A 16,000-nucleotide genomic window follows, 5' to 3' on the forward strand; every position below is an offset into this window, starting at 1 on the left:
GTCTCTATGTCTAGTTCTGTCTCTATGTCTAGTTCTGTCTCTATGTCTAGTTCTGTCTCTAGTTCTGTCTCTATGTCTAGTTCTGTCTCTATGTCTAGTTCTGTCTCTAGTTCTGTCTCTAGTTCTGTCTCTAGTTCTGTCTCTATGTCTAGTTCTGTCTCTATGTCTAGTTCTGTCTCTATGTCTAGTTCTGTCTCTAGTTCTGTCTCTATGTCTAGTTCTGTCTCTAGTTCTGTCTCTATGTCTAGTTCTGTCTCTATGTCTAGTTCTGTCTCTATGTCTAGTTCTGTCTCTATGTCTAGTTCTGTCTCTAGTTCTGTCTCTAGTTCTGTCTCTATGTCTAGTTCTGTCTCTATGTCTAGTTCTGTCTCTAGTTCTGTCTCTATGTCTAGTTCTGTCTCTATGTCTAGTTCTGTGTCTAGTTCTGTCTCTATGTCTAGTTCTGTCTCTATGTCTAGTTCTGTCTCTAGTTCTGTCTCTATGTCTAGTTCTGTCTCTATGTCTAGTTCTGTCTCTAGTTCTGTCTCTATGTCTAGTTCTGTCTCTATGTCTAGTTCTGTCTCTAGTTCTGTCTCTAGTTCTGTCTCTATGTCTAGTTCTGTCTCTATGTCTAGTTCTGTCTCTAGTTCTGTCTCTAGTTCTGTCTCTATGTCTAGTTCTGTCTCTATGTCTAGTTCTGTCTCTATGTCTAGTTCTGTCTCTATGTCTAGTTCTGTCTCTAGTTCTGTCTCTATGTCTAGTTCTGTCTCTATGTCTAGTTCTGTCTCTAGTTCTGTCTCTATGTCTAGTTCTGTCTCTATGTCTAGTTCTGTCTCTATGTCTAGTTCTGTCTCTAGTTCTGTCTCTAGTTCTGTCTCTATGTCTAGTTCTGTCTCTATGTCTAGTTCTGTCTCTATGTCTAGTTCTGTCTCTATGTCTAGTTCTGTCTCTATGTCTAGTTCTGTCTCTAGTTCTGTCTCTAGTTCTGTCTCTATGTCTAGTTCTGTCTCTATGTCTAGTTCTGTCTCTAGTTCTGTCTCTATGTCTAGTTCTGTCTCTATGTCTAGTTCTGTCTCTAGTTCTGTCTCTATGTCTAGTTCTGTCTCTATGTCTAGTTCTGTCTCTATGTCTAGTTCTGTCTCTAGTTCTGTCTCTGTCTAGTTCTGTCTCTATGTCTAGTTCTGTCTCTATGTCTAGTTCTGTCTCTAGTTCTGTCTCTATGTCTAGTTCTGTCTCTATGTCTAGTTCTGTCTCTAGTTCTGTCTCTATGTCTAGTTCTGTCTCTATGTCTAGTTCTGTCTCTATGTCTAGTTCTGTCTCTATGTCTAGTTATGTCTCTAGTTCTGTCTCTATGTCTAGTTCTGTCTCTATGTCTAGTTCTGTCTCTATGTCTAGTTATGTCTCTAGTTCTGTCTCTATGTCTAGTTCTGTCTCTATGTCTAGTTCTGTCTCTATGTCTAGTTCTGTCTCTAGTTCTGTCTCTATGTCTAGTTCTGTCTCTATGTCTAGTTCTGTCTCTATGTCTAGTTCTGTCTCTAGTTCTGTCTCATTATCTGACCCTCTCTGGCTATCTTTCTCTTTGGCTCGCTCTATGTCTAGTTCTGTCTCTATGTCTAGTTCTGTCTCTATGTCTAGTTCTGTCTCTATGTCTAGTTCTGTCTCTAGTTCTGTCTCTATGTCTAGTTCTGTCTCTAGTTCTGTCTCTATGTCTAGTTCTGTCTCTATGTCTAGTTCTGTCTCTAGTTCTGTCTCTATGTCTAGTTCTGTCTCTATGTCTAGTTCTGTCTCTATGTCTAGTTCTGTCTCTATGTCTAGTTCTGTCTCTAGTTCTGTCTCTATGTCTAGTTCTGTCTCTATGTCTAGTTCTGTCTCTATGTCTAGTTCTGTCTCTATGTCTAGTTCTGTCTCTAGTTCTGTCTCTATGTCTAGTTCTGTCTCTATGTCTAGTTCTGTGTCTAGTTCTGTCTCTATGTCTAGTTCTGTCTCTAGTTCTGTCTCTATGTCTAGTTCTGTCTCTAGTTCTGTCTCTATGTCTAGTTCTGTCTCTATGTCTAGTTCTGTCTCTATGTCTAGTTCTGTCTCTATGTCTAGTTCTGTCTCTATGTCTAGTTCTGTCTCTAGTTCTGTCTCTATGTCTAGTTCTGTCTCTAGTTCTGTCTCTATGTCTAGTTCTGTCTCTATGTCTAGTTCTTTCTCTATGTCTAGTTCTGTCTCTAGTTCTGTCTCTATGTCTAGTTCTGTCTCTATGTCTAGTTCTGTCTCTATGTCTAGTTCTGTCTCTAGTTCTGTCTCTAGTTCTGTCTCTATGTCTAGTTCTGTCTCTAGTTCTGTCTCTATGTCTAGTTCTGTCTCTATGTCTAGTTCTGTCTCTATGTCTAGTTCTGTCTCTATGTCTAGTTCTGTCTCTAGTTCTGTCTCTATGTCTAGTTCTGTCTCTATGTCTAGTTCTGTCTCTAGTTCTGTCTCTATGTCTAGTTCTGTCTCTATGTCTAGTTCTGTCTCTATGTCTAGTTCTGTCTCTAGTTCTGTCTCTATGTCTAGTTCTGTCTCTATGTCTAGTTCTGTCTCTATGTCTAGTTCTGTCTCTCTGTCTAGTTCTGTCTCTATGTCTAGTTCTGTCTCTATGTCTAGTTCTGTCTCTAGTTCTGTCTCTAGTTCTGTCTCTATGTCTAGTTCTGTCTCTATGTCTAGTTCTGTCTCTATGTCTAGTTCTGTCTCTATGTCTAGTTCTGTCTCTAGTTCTGTCTCTATGTCTAGTTCTGTCTCTAGTTCTGTCTCTAGTTCTGTCTCTATGTCTAGTTCTGTCTCTAGTTCTGTCTCTATGTCTAGTTCTGTCTCTATGTCTAGTTCTGTCTCTAGTTCTGTCTCTATGTCTAGTTCTGTCTCTATGTCTAGTTCTGTCTCTATGTCTAGTTCTGTCTCTAGTTCTGTCTCTATGTCTAGTTCTGTCTCTATGTCTAGTTCTGTCTCTATGTCTAGTTCTGTCTCTATGTCTAGTTCTGTCTCTAGTTCTGTCTCTATGTCTAGTTCTGTCTCTATGTCTAGTTCTGTCTCTATGTCTAGTTCTGTCTCTAGTTCTGTCTCTAGTTCTGTCTCTATGTCTAGTTCTGTCTCTATGTCTAGTTCTGTCTCTAGTTCTGTCTCTAGTTCTGTCTCTATGTCTAGTTCTGTCTCTATGTCTAGTTCTGTCTCTAGTTCTGTCTCTAGTTCTGTCTCTATGTCTAGTTCTGTCTCTATGTCTAGTTCTGTCTCTATGTCTAGTTCTGTCTCTATGTCTAGTTCTGTCTCTAGTTCTGTCTCTATGTCTAGTTCTGTCTCTATGTCTAGTTCTGTCTCTAGTTCTGTCTCTATGTCTAGTTCTGTCTCTATGTCTAGTTCTGTCTCTATGTCTAGTTCTGTCTCTAGTTCTGTCTCTAGTTCTGTCTCTATGTCTAGTTCTGTCTCTATGTCTAGTTCTGTCTCTATGTCTAGTTCTGTCTCTATGTCTAGTTCTGTCTCTATGTCTAGTTCTGTCTCTAGTTCTGTCTCTAGTTCTGTCTCTATGTCTAGTTCTGTCTCTATGTCTAGTTCTGTCTCTATGTCTAGTTCTGTCTCTAGTTCTGTCTCTATGTCTAGTTCTGTCTCTATGTCTAGTTCTGTCTCTAGTTCTGTCTCTATGTGTAGTTCTGTCTCTATGTCTAGTTCTGTCTCTATGTCTAGTTCTGTCTCTAGTTCTGTCTCTGTCTAGTTCTGTCTCTATGTCTAGTTCTGTCTCTATGTCTAGTTCTGTCTCTAGTTCTGTCTCTATGTCTAGTTCTGTCTCTATGTCTAGTTCTGTCTCTAGTTCTGTCTCTATGTCTAGTTCTGTCTCTATGTCTAGTTCTGTCTCTATGTCTAGTTCTGTCTCTATGTCTAGTTATGTCTCTAGTTCTGTCTCTATGTCTAGTTCTGTCTCTATGTCTAGTTCTGTCTCTATGTCTAGTTATGTCTCTAGTTCTGTCTCTATGTCTAGTTCTGTCTCTATGTCTAGTTCTGTCTCTATGTCTAGTTCTGTCTCTAGTTCTGTCTCTATGTCTAGTTCTGTCTCTATGTCTAGTTCTGTCTCTATGTCTAGTTCTGTCTCTAGTTCTGTCTCATTATCTGACCCTCTCTGGCTATCTTTCTCTTTGGCTCGCTCTATGTCTAGTTCTGTCTCTATGTCTAGTTCTGTCTCTATGTCTAGTTCTGTCTCTAGTTCTGTCTCTATGTCTAGTTCTGTCTCTAGTTCTGTCTCTATGTCTAGTTCTGTCTCTATGTCTAGTTCTGTCTCTAGTTCTGTCTCTATGTCTAGTTCTGTCTCTATGTCTAGTTCTGTCTCTATGTCTAGTTCTGTCTCTAGTTCTGTCTCTATGTCTAGTTCTGTCTCTATGTCTAGTTCTGTCTCTATGTCTAGTTCTGTCTCTCTGTCTAGTTCTGTCTCTATATCTAGTTCTGTCTCTATGTCTAGTTCTGTCTCTATGTCTAGTTCTGTCTCTAGTTCTGTCTCTAGTTCTGTCTCTATGTCTAGTTCTGTCTCTATGTCTAGTTCTGTCTCTATGTCTAGTTCTGTCTCTATGTCTAGTTCTGTCTCTAGTTCTGTCTCTATGTCTAGTTCTGTCTCTAGTTCTGTCTCTAGTTCTGTCTCTATGTCTAGTTCTGTCTCTAGTTCTGTCTCTATGTCTAGTTCTGTCTCTATGTCTAGTTCTGTCTCTAGTTCTGTCTCTATGTCTAGTTCTGTCTCTATGTCTAGTTCTGTCTCTAGTTCTGTCTCTATGTCTAGTTCTGTCTCTATGTCTAGTTCTGTCTCTATGTCTAGTTCTGTCTCTATGTCTAGTTCTGTCTCTATGTCTAGTTCTGTCTCTAGTTCTGTCTCTATGTCTAGTTCTGTCTCTATGTCTAGTTCTGTCTCTATGTCTAGTTCTGTCTCTAGTTCTGTCTCTAGTTCTGTCTCTATGTCTAGTTCTGTCTCTATGTCTAGTTCTGTCTCTAGTTCTGTCTCTAGTTCTGTCTCTATGTCTAGTTCTGTCTCTATGTCTAGTTCTGTCTCTATGTCTAGTTCTGTCTCTATGTCTAGTTCTGTCTCTAGTTCTGTCTCTATGTCTAGTTCTGTCTCTATGTCTAGTTCTGTCTCTAGTTCTGTCTCTATGTCTAGTTCTGTCTCTATGTCTAGTTCTGTCTCTATGTCTAGTTCTGTCTCTAGTTCTGTCTCTAGTTCTGTCTCTATGTCTAGTTCTGTCTCTATGTCTAGTTCTGTCTCTATGTCTAGTTCTGTCTCTATGTCTAGTTCTGTCTCTATGTCTAGTTCTGTCTCTATGTCTAGTTCTGTCTCTATGTCTAGTTCTGTCTCTAGTTCTGTCTCTAGTTCTGTCTCTATGTCTAGTTCTGTCTCTATGTCTAGTTCTGTCTCTAGTTCTGTCTCTATGTCTAGTTCTGTCTCTATGTCTAGTTCTGTCTCTATGTCTAGTTCTATCTCTAGTTCTGTCTCTATGTCTAGTTCTGTCTCTATGTCTAGTTCTGTCTCTAGTTCTGTCTCTGTCTAGTTCTGTCTCTATGTCTAGTTCTGTCTCTATGTCTAGTTCTGTCTCTAGTTCTGTCTCTATGTCTAGTTCTGTCTCTATGTCTAGTTCTGTCTCTAGTTCTGTCTCTATGTCTAGTTCTGTCTCTATGTCTAGTTCTGTCTCTATGTCTAGTTCTGTCTCTATGTCTAGTTATGTCTCTAGTTCTGTCTCTATGTCTAGTTCTGTCTCTATGTCTAGTTCTGTCTCTATGTCTAGTTATGTCTCTAGTTCTGTCTCTATGTCTAGTTCTGTCTCTATGTCTAGTTCTGTCTCTAGTTCTGTCTCTATGTCTAGTTCTGTCTCTAGTTCTGTCTCATTATCTGACCCTCTCTGGCTATCTTTCTCTTTGGCTCGCTCTATGTCTAGTTCTGTCTCTATGTCTAGTTCTGTCTCTATGTCTAGTTCTGTCTCTATGTCTAGTTCTGTCTCTAGTTCTGTCTCTATGTCTAGTTCTGTCTCTATGTCTAGTTCTGTCTCTAGTTCTGTCTCTATGTCTAGTTCTGTCTCTATGTCTAGTTCTGTCTCTATGTCTAGTTCTGTCTCTAGTTCTGTCTCTATGTCTAGTTCTGTCTCTAGTTCTGTCTCTATGTCTAGTTCTGTCTCTAGTTCTGTCTCTATGTCTAGTTCTGTCTCTATGTCTAGTTCTGTCTCTATGTCTAGTTCTGTCTCTATGTGTAGTTCTGTCTCTATGTGTAGTTCTGTCTCTAGTTCTGTCTCTATGTCTAGTTCTGTCTCTATGTCTAGTTCTGTCTCTAGTTCTGTCTCTATGTCTAGTTCTGTCTCTATGTCTAGTTCTGTCTCTGTGTCTAGTTCTGTCTCTATGTCTAGTTCTGTCTCTATGTCTAGTTCTGTCTCTATGTCTAGTTCTGTCTCTAGTTCTGTCTCTATGTCTAGTTCTGTCTCTATGTCTAGTTCTGTCTCTATGTCTAGTTCTGTCTCTAGTTCTGTCTCTATGTCTAGTTCTGTCTCTATGTCTAGTTCTGTCTCTATGTCTAGTTCTGTCTCTAGTTCTGTCTCTATGTCTAGTTCTGTCTCTATGTCTAGTTCTGTCTCTATGTCTAGTTCTGTGTCTAGTTCTGTCTCTATGTCTAGTTCTGTCTCTAGTTCTGTCTCTATGTCTAGTTCTGTCTCTAGTTCTGTCTCTATGTCTAGTTCTGTCTCTATGTCTAGTTCTGTCTCTATGTCTAGTTCTGTCTCTATGTCTAGTTCTGTCTCTATGTCTAGTTCTGTCTCTAGTTCTGTCTCTATGTCTAGTTCTGTCTCTATGTCTAGTTCTGTCTCTAGTTCTGTCTCTAGTTCTGTCTCTAGTTCTGTCTCTATGTCTAGTTCTGTCTCTATGTCTAGTTCTGTCTCTATGTCTAGTTCTGTCTCTAGTTCTGTCTCTATGTCTAGTTCTGTCTCTAGTTCTGTCTCTATGTCTAGTTCTGTCTCTATGTCTAGTTCTGTCTCTATGTCTAGTTCTGTCTCTATGTCTAGTTCTGTCTCTAGTTCTGTCTCTAGTTCTGTCTCTATGTCTAGTTCTGTCTCTATGTCTAGTTCTGTCTCTAGTTCTGTCTCTATGTCTAGTTCTGTCTCTATGTCTAGTTCTGTGTCTAGTTCTGTCTCTATGTCTAGTTCTGTCTCTATGTCTAGTTCTGTCTCTAGTTCTGTCTCTATGTCTAGTTCTGTCTCTATGTCTAGTTCTGTCTCTAGTTCTGTCTCTATGTCTAGTTCTGTCTCTATGTCTAGTTCTGTCTCTATGTCTAGTTCTGTGTCTAGTTCTGTCTCTATGTCTAGTTCTGTCTCTATGTCTAGTTCTGTCTCTGTGTCTAGTTCTGTCTCTATGTCTAGTTCTGTCTCTATGTCTAGTTCTGTCTCTATGTCTAGTTCTGTCTCTATGTCTAGTTCTGTCTCTAGTTCTGTCTCTATGTCTAGTTCTGTCTCTATGTCTAGTTCTGTCTCTAGTTCTGTCTCTATGTCTAGTTCTGTCTCTAGTTCTGTCTCTATGTCTAGTTCTGTCTCTATGTCTAGTTCTGTCTCTAGTTCTGTCTCTATGTCTAGTTCTGTCTCTATGTCTAGTTCTGTCTCTATGTCTAGTTCTGTCTCTAGTTCTGTCTCTATGTCTAGTTCTGTCTCTATGTCTAGTTCTGTCTCTATGTCTAGTTCTGTCTCTCTGTCTAGTTCTGTCTCTCTGTCTAGTTCTGTCTCTATGTCTAGTTCTGTCTCTCTGTCTAGTTCTGTCTCTATGTCTAGTTCTGTCTCTATGTCTTGTTCTGTCTCTATGTCTAGTTCTGTCTCTATGTCTTGTTCTGTCTCTATGTCTAGTTCTGTCTCTATGTCTAGTTCTGTCTCTAGTTCTGTCTCTATGTCTAGTTCTGTCTCTATGTCTAGTTCTGTCTCTATGTCTAGTTCTGTCTCTATGTCTAGTTCTGTCTCTATGTCTAGTTCTGTCTCTATGTCTAGTTCTGTCTCTATGTCTAGTTCTGTCTCTAGTTCTGTCTCTAGTTCTGTCTCTATGTCTAGTTCTGTCTCTGTCTAGTTCTGTCTCTAGTTCTGTCTCTATGTCTAGTTCTGTCTCTATGTCTAGTTCTGTCTCTATGTCTAGTTCTGTCTCTATGTCTAGTTCTGTCTCTATGTCTAGTTCTGTCTCTAGTTCTGTCTCTATGTCTAGTTCTGTCTCTATGTCTAGTTCTGTCTCTAGTTCTGTCTCTATGTCTAGTTCTGTCTCTATGTCTAGTTCTGTCTCTATGTCTAGTTCTGTCTCTATGTCTAGTTCTGTCTCTATGTCTAGTTCTGTCTCTAGTTCTGTCTCTAGTTCTGTCTCTATGTCTAGTTCTGTCTCTATGTCTAGTTCTGTCTCTATGTCTAGTTCTGTCTCTATGTCTAGTTCTGTCTCTAGTTCTGTCTCTATGTCTAGTTCTGTCTCTATGTCTAGTTCTGTCTCTATGTCTAGTTCTGTCTCTAGTTCTGTCTCTATGTCTAGTTCTGTCTCTAGTTCTGTCTCTATGTCTAGTTCTGTCTCTATGTCTAGTTCTGTCTCTATGTCTAGTTCTGTCTCTATGTCTAGTTCTGTCTCTATGTCTAGTTCTGTCTCTAGTTCTGTCTCTAGTTCTGTCTCTATGTCTAGTTCTGTCTCTATGTCTAGTTCTGTCTCTATGTCTAGTTCTGTCTCTATGTCTAGTTCTGTCTCTAGTTCTGTCTCTATGTCTAGTTCTGTCTCTAGTTCTGTCTCTATGTCTAGTTCTGTCTCTATGTCTAGTTCTGTCTCTATGTCTAGTTCTGTCTCTAGTTCTGTCTCTATGTCTAGTTCTGTCTCTAGTTCTGTCTCTATGTCTAGTTCTGTCTCTATGTCTAGTTCTGTCTCTATGTCTAGTTCTGTCTCTATGTGTTGTTCTGTCTCTATGTCTAGTTCTGTCTCTATGTCTAGTTCTGTCTCTATGTCTAGTTCTGTCTCTATGTCTAGTTCTGTCTCTATGTCTAGTTCTGTCTCTATGTCTAGTTCTGTCTCTAGTTCTGTCTCTATGTCTAGTTCTGTCTCTATGTCTAGTTCTGTCTCTCTGTCTAGTTCTGTCTCTCTGTCTAGTTCTGTCTCTATGTCTAGTTCTGTCTCTATGTCTAGTTCTGTCTCTATGTCTAGTTCTGTCTCTATGTCTAGTTCTGTCTCTAGTTCTGTCTCTATGTCTAGTTCTGTCTCTAGTTCTGTCTCTATGTCTAGTTCTGTCTCTATGTCTAGTTCTGTCTCTATGTCTAGTTCTGTCTCTATGTCTAGTTCTGTCTCTAGTTCTGTCTCTATGTCTAGTTCTGTCTCTATGTCTAGTTCTGTCTCTATGTCTAGTTCTGTCTCTAGTTCTGTCTCTATGTCTAGTTCTGTCTCTATGTCTAGTTCTGTCTCTATGTCTAGTTCTGTCTCTAGTTCTGTCTCTAGTTCTGTCTCTATGTCTAGTTCTGTCTCTATGTCTAGTTCTGTCTCTATGTGTTGTTCTGTCTCTATGTCTAGTTCTGTCTCTATGTCTAGTTCTGTCTCTAGTTCTGTCTCTATGTCTAGTTCTGTCTCTATGTCTAGTTCTGTCTCTATGTCTAGTTCTGTCTCTATGTGTAGTTCTGTCTCTATGTGTAGTTCTGTCTCTCTCCTTCCTTTTCTCTCTCTGTCCACTCTTCACCTCCTACACTGTGTCCTCTCTGTGGCCATGCCTCTTCGTCTGCTGCTCTCCTCCCTTTTACACATCTGTTTCTTTGAGGTTTTCCTCTCCTTCACTTTGAAAGCCACAGTTAACAATGTAGCAATGTAGCAATTATAGAACAACTTCCAAGGATGAAGGACTTTCATTTGGAATATAATGAATGGTTTAGATCAGGGGTGTCAAACTCATTTTGGTCTTCACCGATGTCCGGAGGGCTGCAATTAAAATTGGTAAAAAATGTCCTCGCCGTCCACATTTACATAGAAATAGTTCCATATCCATCGCTTTTGGAATGTTGTATTCTCCCTGACTGTCTAGCATTCATTTTGATGACTATTATCAAGCTGGACTGAGTGAAGAGACTATAAATGACTGTTATCAAGCTGGACAGAGTGAAGACACTATAAGTGACTGTTATCAAGCTGGACAGAGTGAAGACACTATAAGTGACTGTTATCTAGCTGGTCAGAGAGAAGAGACTATAAATGACTGTTATCAAGCTGGACTGAGTGAAGAGACTATAAATGACTGTTATCAAGATGGACAGAGTGAAGAGACTATAAATGACTGTTATCAAGCTGGTCAGAGAGAAGAGACTATAAATGACTGTTATCTAGCTGGACAGAGTGAAGAGACTATAAATGACTGTTATCAAGCTGGTCAGAGTGAAGAGACTATAAATGACTGTTATCAAGCTGGTCAGAGTGAAGAGACTATAAATGACTGTTATCTAGCTGGACAGAGTGAAGAGACTATAAATGACTGTTATCAAGCTGGTCAGAGTGAAGAGACTATAAATTACTTATCTAGCTGGTCAGAGTGAAGAGACTATAAATGACTGTTATCAAGCTGGTCAGAGTGAAGAGACTATAAATTACTTATCTAGCTGGACTGAGAGAAGAGACTATAAATGACTGTTATCTAGCTGGACTGAGTGAAGAGACTATAAATGTAGGTCCATTGTCATTTTTACAGTTTTCTATTGGTTTTAGTCATTCCAATGTCAACTGAGATCGTTTTCACAGACGATTATGTAATTGTCTTACTCAAACCCCCGTGGGCCGGATTGAATGAGTTCTCTGGCCAGTCCGTAGGTTTGACACCCCTGGTTTAGATAATGCAGATGACTACACTCCAGTAGTCTTTGAAAGCAGAAGTACTGTGTTGTAGGGCAGTCTGAGGGTTGAGTGTAGTGTCTTGTTGCTCATTAAGGGAGTTAGGTTGTCATCTTATCAGAGAGCGAGATGGACAGAGAGAGATACATAGAGATGTACACTGTACACAATTTCATGAGCTGAAATAAAAGATCCCAGACATTTTCCATCTGCACCAAAATATTATTTCTCTGACATTTTGTGCACAAATTAGTTTACATCCCTGTTAGTGAGCATTTCTCCTTTGCCAAGATAATCCATCCACCTGACAGGTGTGGGATATCAAGAAGCTGATTAAACAGCATGATCATTACACAGGTGCACCTTGTGCTTGGGACAATTAAGGGCCCCTCTAAAATGTGCAGTTTTGTCACACAACACAGTGCCACAGATGTCTCAAGTTTTGAGGGAGCGTACAATTGGCATGCTGGCTACAGGAATGTCCACCAGCGCTGTTGCCAGATAATTGAATGTTCATTTCTCTACCATAAGCCACCTCCAACGTCATTTTAGACAATTTGGCAGTACGTCCAACCTGCCTTTCAACCGCAGACCACGTGTAAGGCATTGTGTGGGCGGGCGGTTTGCTGAAGTCAACGTTGTGAACAGAGCGCCCCATGGTGGCGTGGGGTTATGGTATGGGCAGTCATAAGCTACGGACAACAAACACAATTGCATTTTATCGATGGCAATTTGTATGCACAGAAATACCGTGACGAGATCCTAAGGCCCATTGTGAGGCAAACATTTTTTTCTGGGATCTGTGATCAACAGATGCACATCTGTATTCCCAGTCATGTGAAATCCATAGATTAGGACTTCATTTATTTATTTCAATTGACTGATTTTCTTATATGAACTGTAACTCAATAAAATCTTGTTGCATCTTGCATCTTGTTCAGTATAGATTTATACGAGCCCAGTCGGGGGAAAGATTCATGTTTTATTCACAGACAATGGCAGGCAGGCAGGGAGGATCATGGGAAAGATGAAAGTCTCAGAGCAGATCAGACAGCTGGTGGCCAGGAGAGACTAATGTTCTCTCTCTCGCTCTCTATCTTTCTTTCTTCCTGTTTGCAGTTAGAAATTGAGAGACGAGAGTGAATGTGAGCTTTAAGAAATGTGAAGGAGAGAGAGAGAGAATGAGAGAGAGAGAAATCAAGATTGATGACCATAAATCTTCAATTAAACACGTTTCTCAAATTAGAGTTTTAAATGAGGAATGAGGTGTCTCTTGGAGTAGCCGGTTCTGGTGAGAAGTGCACAAACTATCTCTCCTTCCCTCCTTCCTCCAGGGGAGCAGTCAGACCTGGGGTATAACTCCCTCTCTAAAGAAGAGGTGCGTAGAGGAGAACCCAGCCCGCTGGACAGGGACAGCACCCAGGCCAAGGACAACAAGAAGGAGAGTGACTACAGCTCCTGTGAGTGTTGCTATGGAGTTGTAGACATTCTGTCAGATGTTTCCTGCTGAGAGGATGTTATAGGAAGAGCAGGCTGCACTCTGCTGCCCCCTGGTGGAGGTTTACACTGTCTGTCTGTCTGTCTGTCAGTCTGTCCCTCAATGCTGTCAACATCATATATTCAGAGTCTCTCTGGTGGAGGTTTATACTGTCTGTCTGTCTGTCTGTCTGTCTGTCTGTCTGTCTGTCTGTCTGTCTGTCTGTCTGTCTGTCTATCTGTCTGTCTGTCTGTCCCACAACACTGTATTCAGGTCTATATAGTAAATCTGATCTGTTATCTCAACATTAAAGGCTTGATGACTTGATGCATGTACATTTTTTGATGTTCTTTTCTCAGACGTATTTGATTGTGTGGTTGTACTAATTGTGTGTGTGTGTGTGTGTGTGTGTGTGTGTGTGTGTGTGTGTGTGTGTGTGTGTGTGTGTGTGTGTGTGTGTGTGTGTGTGTCCGTGTCCGTGTCCGTGTCCGTCCAGTGTCGGAGACAGAGAGTGCTAAGGGCAGTGGAGACGGTCTCCCCCAACAGGACTTCCCAGAGGTCAACGGTCCATTCAAGCGGCATAATTCCGGCATCGTCCGCGGCAACTATCCCTATGACGATGCAGCCTGTGAGCCCAAGGGGTCAACCAGCACAGGTAAATACCTGGAACTAACTGTCCCTATGACGATGCAGCCTGTGAGCCCAAGGGGTCAACCAGCACAGGTAAATACCTGGAACTAACTGTCCCTATGACGATGCAGCCTGTGAGCCCAAGGGGTCAACCAGCACAGGTAAATACCTGGAACTAACTGTCCCTATGACGATGCAGCCTGTGAGCCCACGGGTCAACCAGCACCGGTAAATACCTGGAACTAACTGTCCCTATGACGATGCAGCCTGTGAGCCCACGGGGTCAACCAGCACAGGTAAATACCTGGAACTAACTGTCCCTATGACGATGCAGCCTGTGAGCCCACGGGTCAACCAGCACAGGTAAATACCTGGAACTAACTGTCCCTATGACGATGCAGCCTGTGAGCCCACGGGTCAACCAGCACAGGTAAATACCTGGAACTAACTGTCCCTATGACGATGCAGCCTGTGAGCCCACGGGGTCAACCAGAACAGGTAAATACCTGGAACTAACTGTCCCTATGACGATGCAGCCTGTGAACCCACTGGGTCAACCAGCACAGGTAAATACCTGGAACTAACTGTCCCTATGACGATGCAGCCTGTGAGCCCACGGGGTCAACCAGCACAGGTAAATACCTGGAACTAACTGTCCCTATGACGATGCAGCCTGTGAGCCCACGGGTCAACCAGCACAGGTAAATACCTGGAACTAACTGTCCCTATGACGATGCAGCCTGTGAGCCCAAGGGTCAACCAGCACAGGTAAATACCTGGAACTAACTGTCCCTATGACGATGCAGCCTGTGAGCCCACGGGTCAACCAGCACCGGTAAATACCTGGAACTAACTGTCCCTATGACGATGCAGCCTGTGAGCCCACGGGTCAACCAGCACAGGTAAATACCTGGAACTAACTGTCCCTATGACGATGCAGCCTGTGAACCCACGGGGTAACCAGCACAGGTAAATACCTGGAACTAACTGTCCCTATGACGATGCAGCCTGTGAGCCCACGGGTCAACCAGCACAGGTAAATACCTGGAACTAACTGTCCCTATGACGATGCAGCCTGTGAACCCACGGGGTCAACCAGCACAGGTAAATACCTGGAACTAACTGTCCCTATGACGATGCAGCCTGTGAACCCACGGGTCAACCAGCACAGGTAAATACCTGGAACTAACTGTCCCTATGACGATGCAGCCTGTGAGCCCACGGGTCAACCAGCACAGGTAAATACCTGGAACTAACTGTCCCTATGACGATGCAGCCTGTGAGCCCACGGGTCAACCAGCACCGGTAAATACCTGGAACTAACTGTCCCTATGACGATGCAGCCTGTGAACCCACGGGTCAACCAGCACAGGTACATTTGACTATTGGTGTAACACTGAGTACGGTAAAATGCACACTATAATGTGATTATTGTGGATAGTCAGATTAATATAATAGTTTGATTAAAACGTTTACATGCTTTGTAAGAAGAAGGATTTCCCTAATAATAATAACTCTGTTTCCATGGAGACATCTGAAAAGGCTACCTGATGTCTCTCTGATAAATGCAGAACATCACCAGTCTAAATTAACATTCTACCACAGCAAACATGTTATAAAGTTTGTATGTGAGAACTATTTCTAAAACCCATATATTCAGTTGTTCTGAACTCACTTCACTAAAGAGGGAGGCTCTCGGCTGGTGCCCAGCACAGGTGCAGATCAAATACACCACTGGAACGCCGATTAAGGTGTTTACACGTCCTAATAATTTGAAAGATTGCTCAGAAAACGGCATATGCTTACTTTGATTTTTACCTTACGCCGATTTAAGATAAACAGAGGAAAGTGTTTACATGAATTTTGCACAAACTGCCTACTGCCATGATCCATGTAATACCAAACTATTAGTGACTGTAAACATACTCACTGATTCTCTCTGTCTGTCTGTCTCCCTCCCTCCCCTCCCTCCCTCCCTCTCTCCCTCCCTCCCTCCCTCCCTCTCTCCCTCCCTCCCTCCCTCCCTCCCTCTCTCCCTCCCTCCCTCCCTCCCCTCTCTTTCTCTCCCTCTCTGTCATTCTGTTTGTCCATTCCTCCCTCCCCCCTCCCTTCATCCCTACTTCCCTCTCTCGTAACTCTCCCTCCCCCTCTCCTTCTCTCTCCTCTCTCCCTCCCTCCCTCCCTCACCTCCCCCTCCTCTCTTCTCCCCCCCCCTTCCTGTCTCTTCTCCTCTCTCTTCTCTCCCCCTCCCTCCCTCTCCCCTCCCTTTCTCTTCTCCCCTCCTCCCTCTCCCCCTCCCTCCCTCTCTCTTCTCCTCTCCCTGTCTCTCCCCCTCCCTCCTCTCCCCCTCCCTCTCTCTTCTCCCCCCTCCTCTCCCCCTCCCTCTCTCTTCTCTCCCCCTCCCTCCCTCCCTCTCCCCCTCCCTCTCTCTTCTCCCCCTCCTCTCCCCCTCCCTCTCTCTTCTCTCCCCCTCCCTCCCTCCCCCTCCCTCTCTCTTCTCCTCTCCCTGTCTCTCCCCCTCCCTCTCTCTTCTCCCCCCCTCTCCCCCTCCCTCTCTCTTCTCTCCCCCTCCCTCCCTCCCTCCCTCTCCCCCTCCCTCTCTCTTCTCCCCCTCCTCTCTCCAGACCATGTAGCAGGTCTCCTGTTGAGCTCCTCTCTGAATGAGATAGGTGTGGTTGAGACCAACAGTCTGAGGAGGAGACATCTCAGTACCCTTGAGGAGGGAGGTGGGAGTAGTGGAGGAGGAGGAGGAGGAGGAGGAGGTGAGCCATAACTATAATCCATAACTTATCTATCTATTGTCTGTTTACTGTCTGTCTGTCTTCCATGATGTATTGGATGTCTCTGTAGTGCAGGGCTGGAGGATGTGAATCAGCTGTATCTATCACCCAGAACTATTTCCTGTCTAGTTGTGTCTGTCTTGACATTGGGCCTTGTTTATATGTCTCTATATCTGTACTGGATGGTAGGTGATGGCTGTGAGCCAGCTGGAACTATCCATCACAACTCACCTAGTGATTTAGACTTGTATTGATTGTCTAGTTGTGTCTGTCTTGACATTATGTCTTGTGATGTCTCAATCTG

At 42.7% G+C, this 16,000-nt stretch overlaps 1 protein-coding gene across 10 annotated transcripts in view; it reads left to right on the forward strand.

Annotated features, from left to right (window-relative positions):
• The window catches only part of LOC106587766 (C-myc promoter-binding protein), a 265,908-nt gene that overhangs the window by 221,931 nt on the left and 27,977 nt on the right, over nt 1-16,000 (forward strand). For all 10 annotated transcript variants that reach the window (XM_045709140.1, XM_045709144.1, XM_045709141.1 and 7 more), the window contains 3 exons: nt 12,144-12,269; nt 12,783-12,941; nt 15,541-15,678. In XM_045709140.1, the coding sequence (XP_045565096.1) occupies nt 12,144-12,269; nt 12,783-12,941; nt 15,541-15,678 (423 nt within the window). The remainder of the gene's footprint in view (nt 1-12,143; nt 12,270-12,782; nt 12,942-15,540; nt 15,679-16,000) is intronic.

Source organism: Salmo salar, chromosome ssa26, assembly GCF_905237065.1.
Source record: "Salmo salar chromosome ssa26, Ssal_v3.1, whole genome shotgun sequence".
In the NCBI taxonomy this organism is placed as follows: domain Eukaryota; kingdom Metazoa; phylum Chordata; class Actinopteri; order Salmoniformes; family Salmonidae; genus Salmo; species Salmo salar.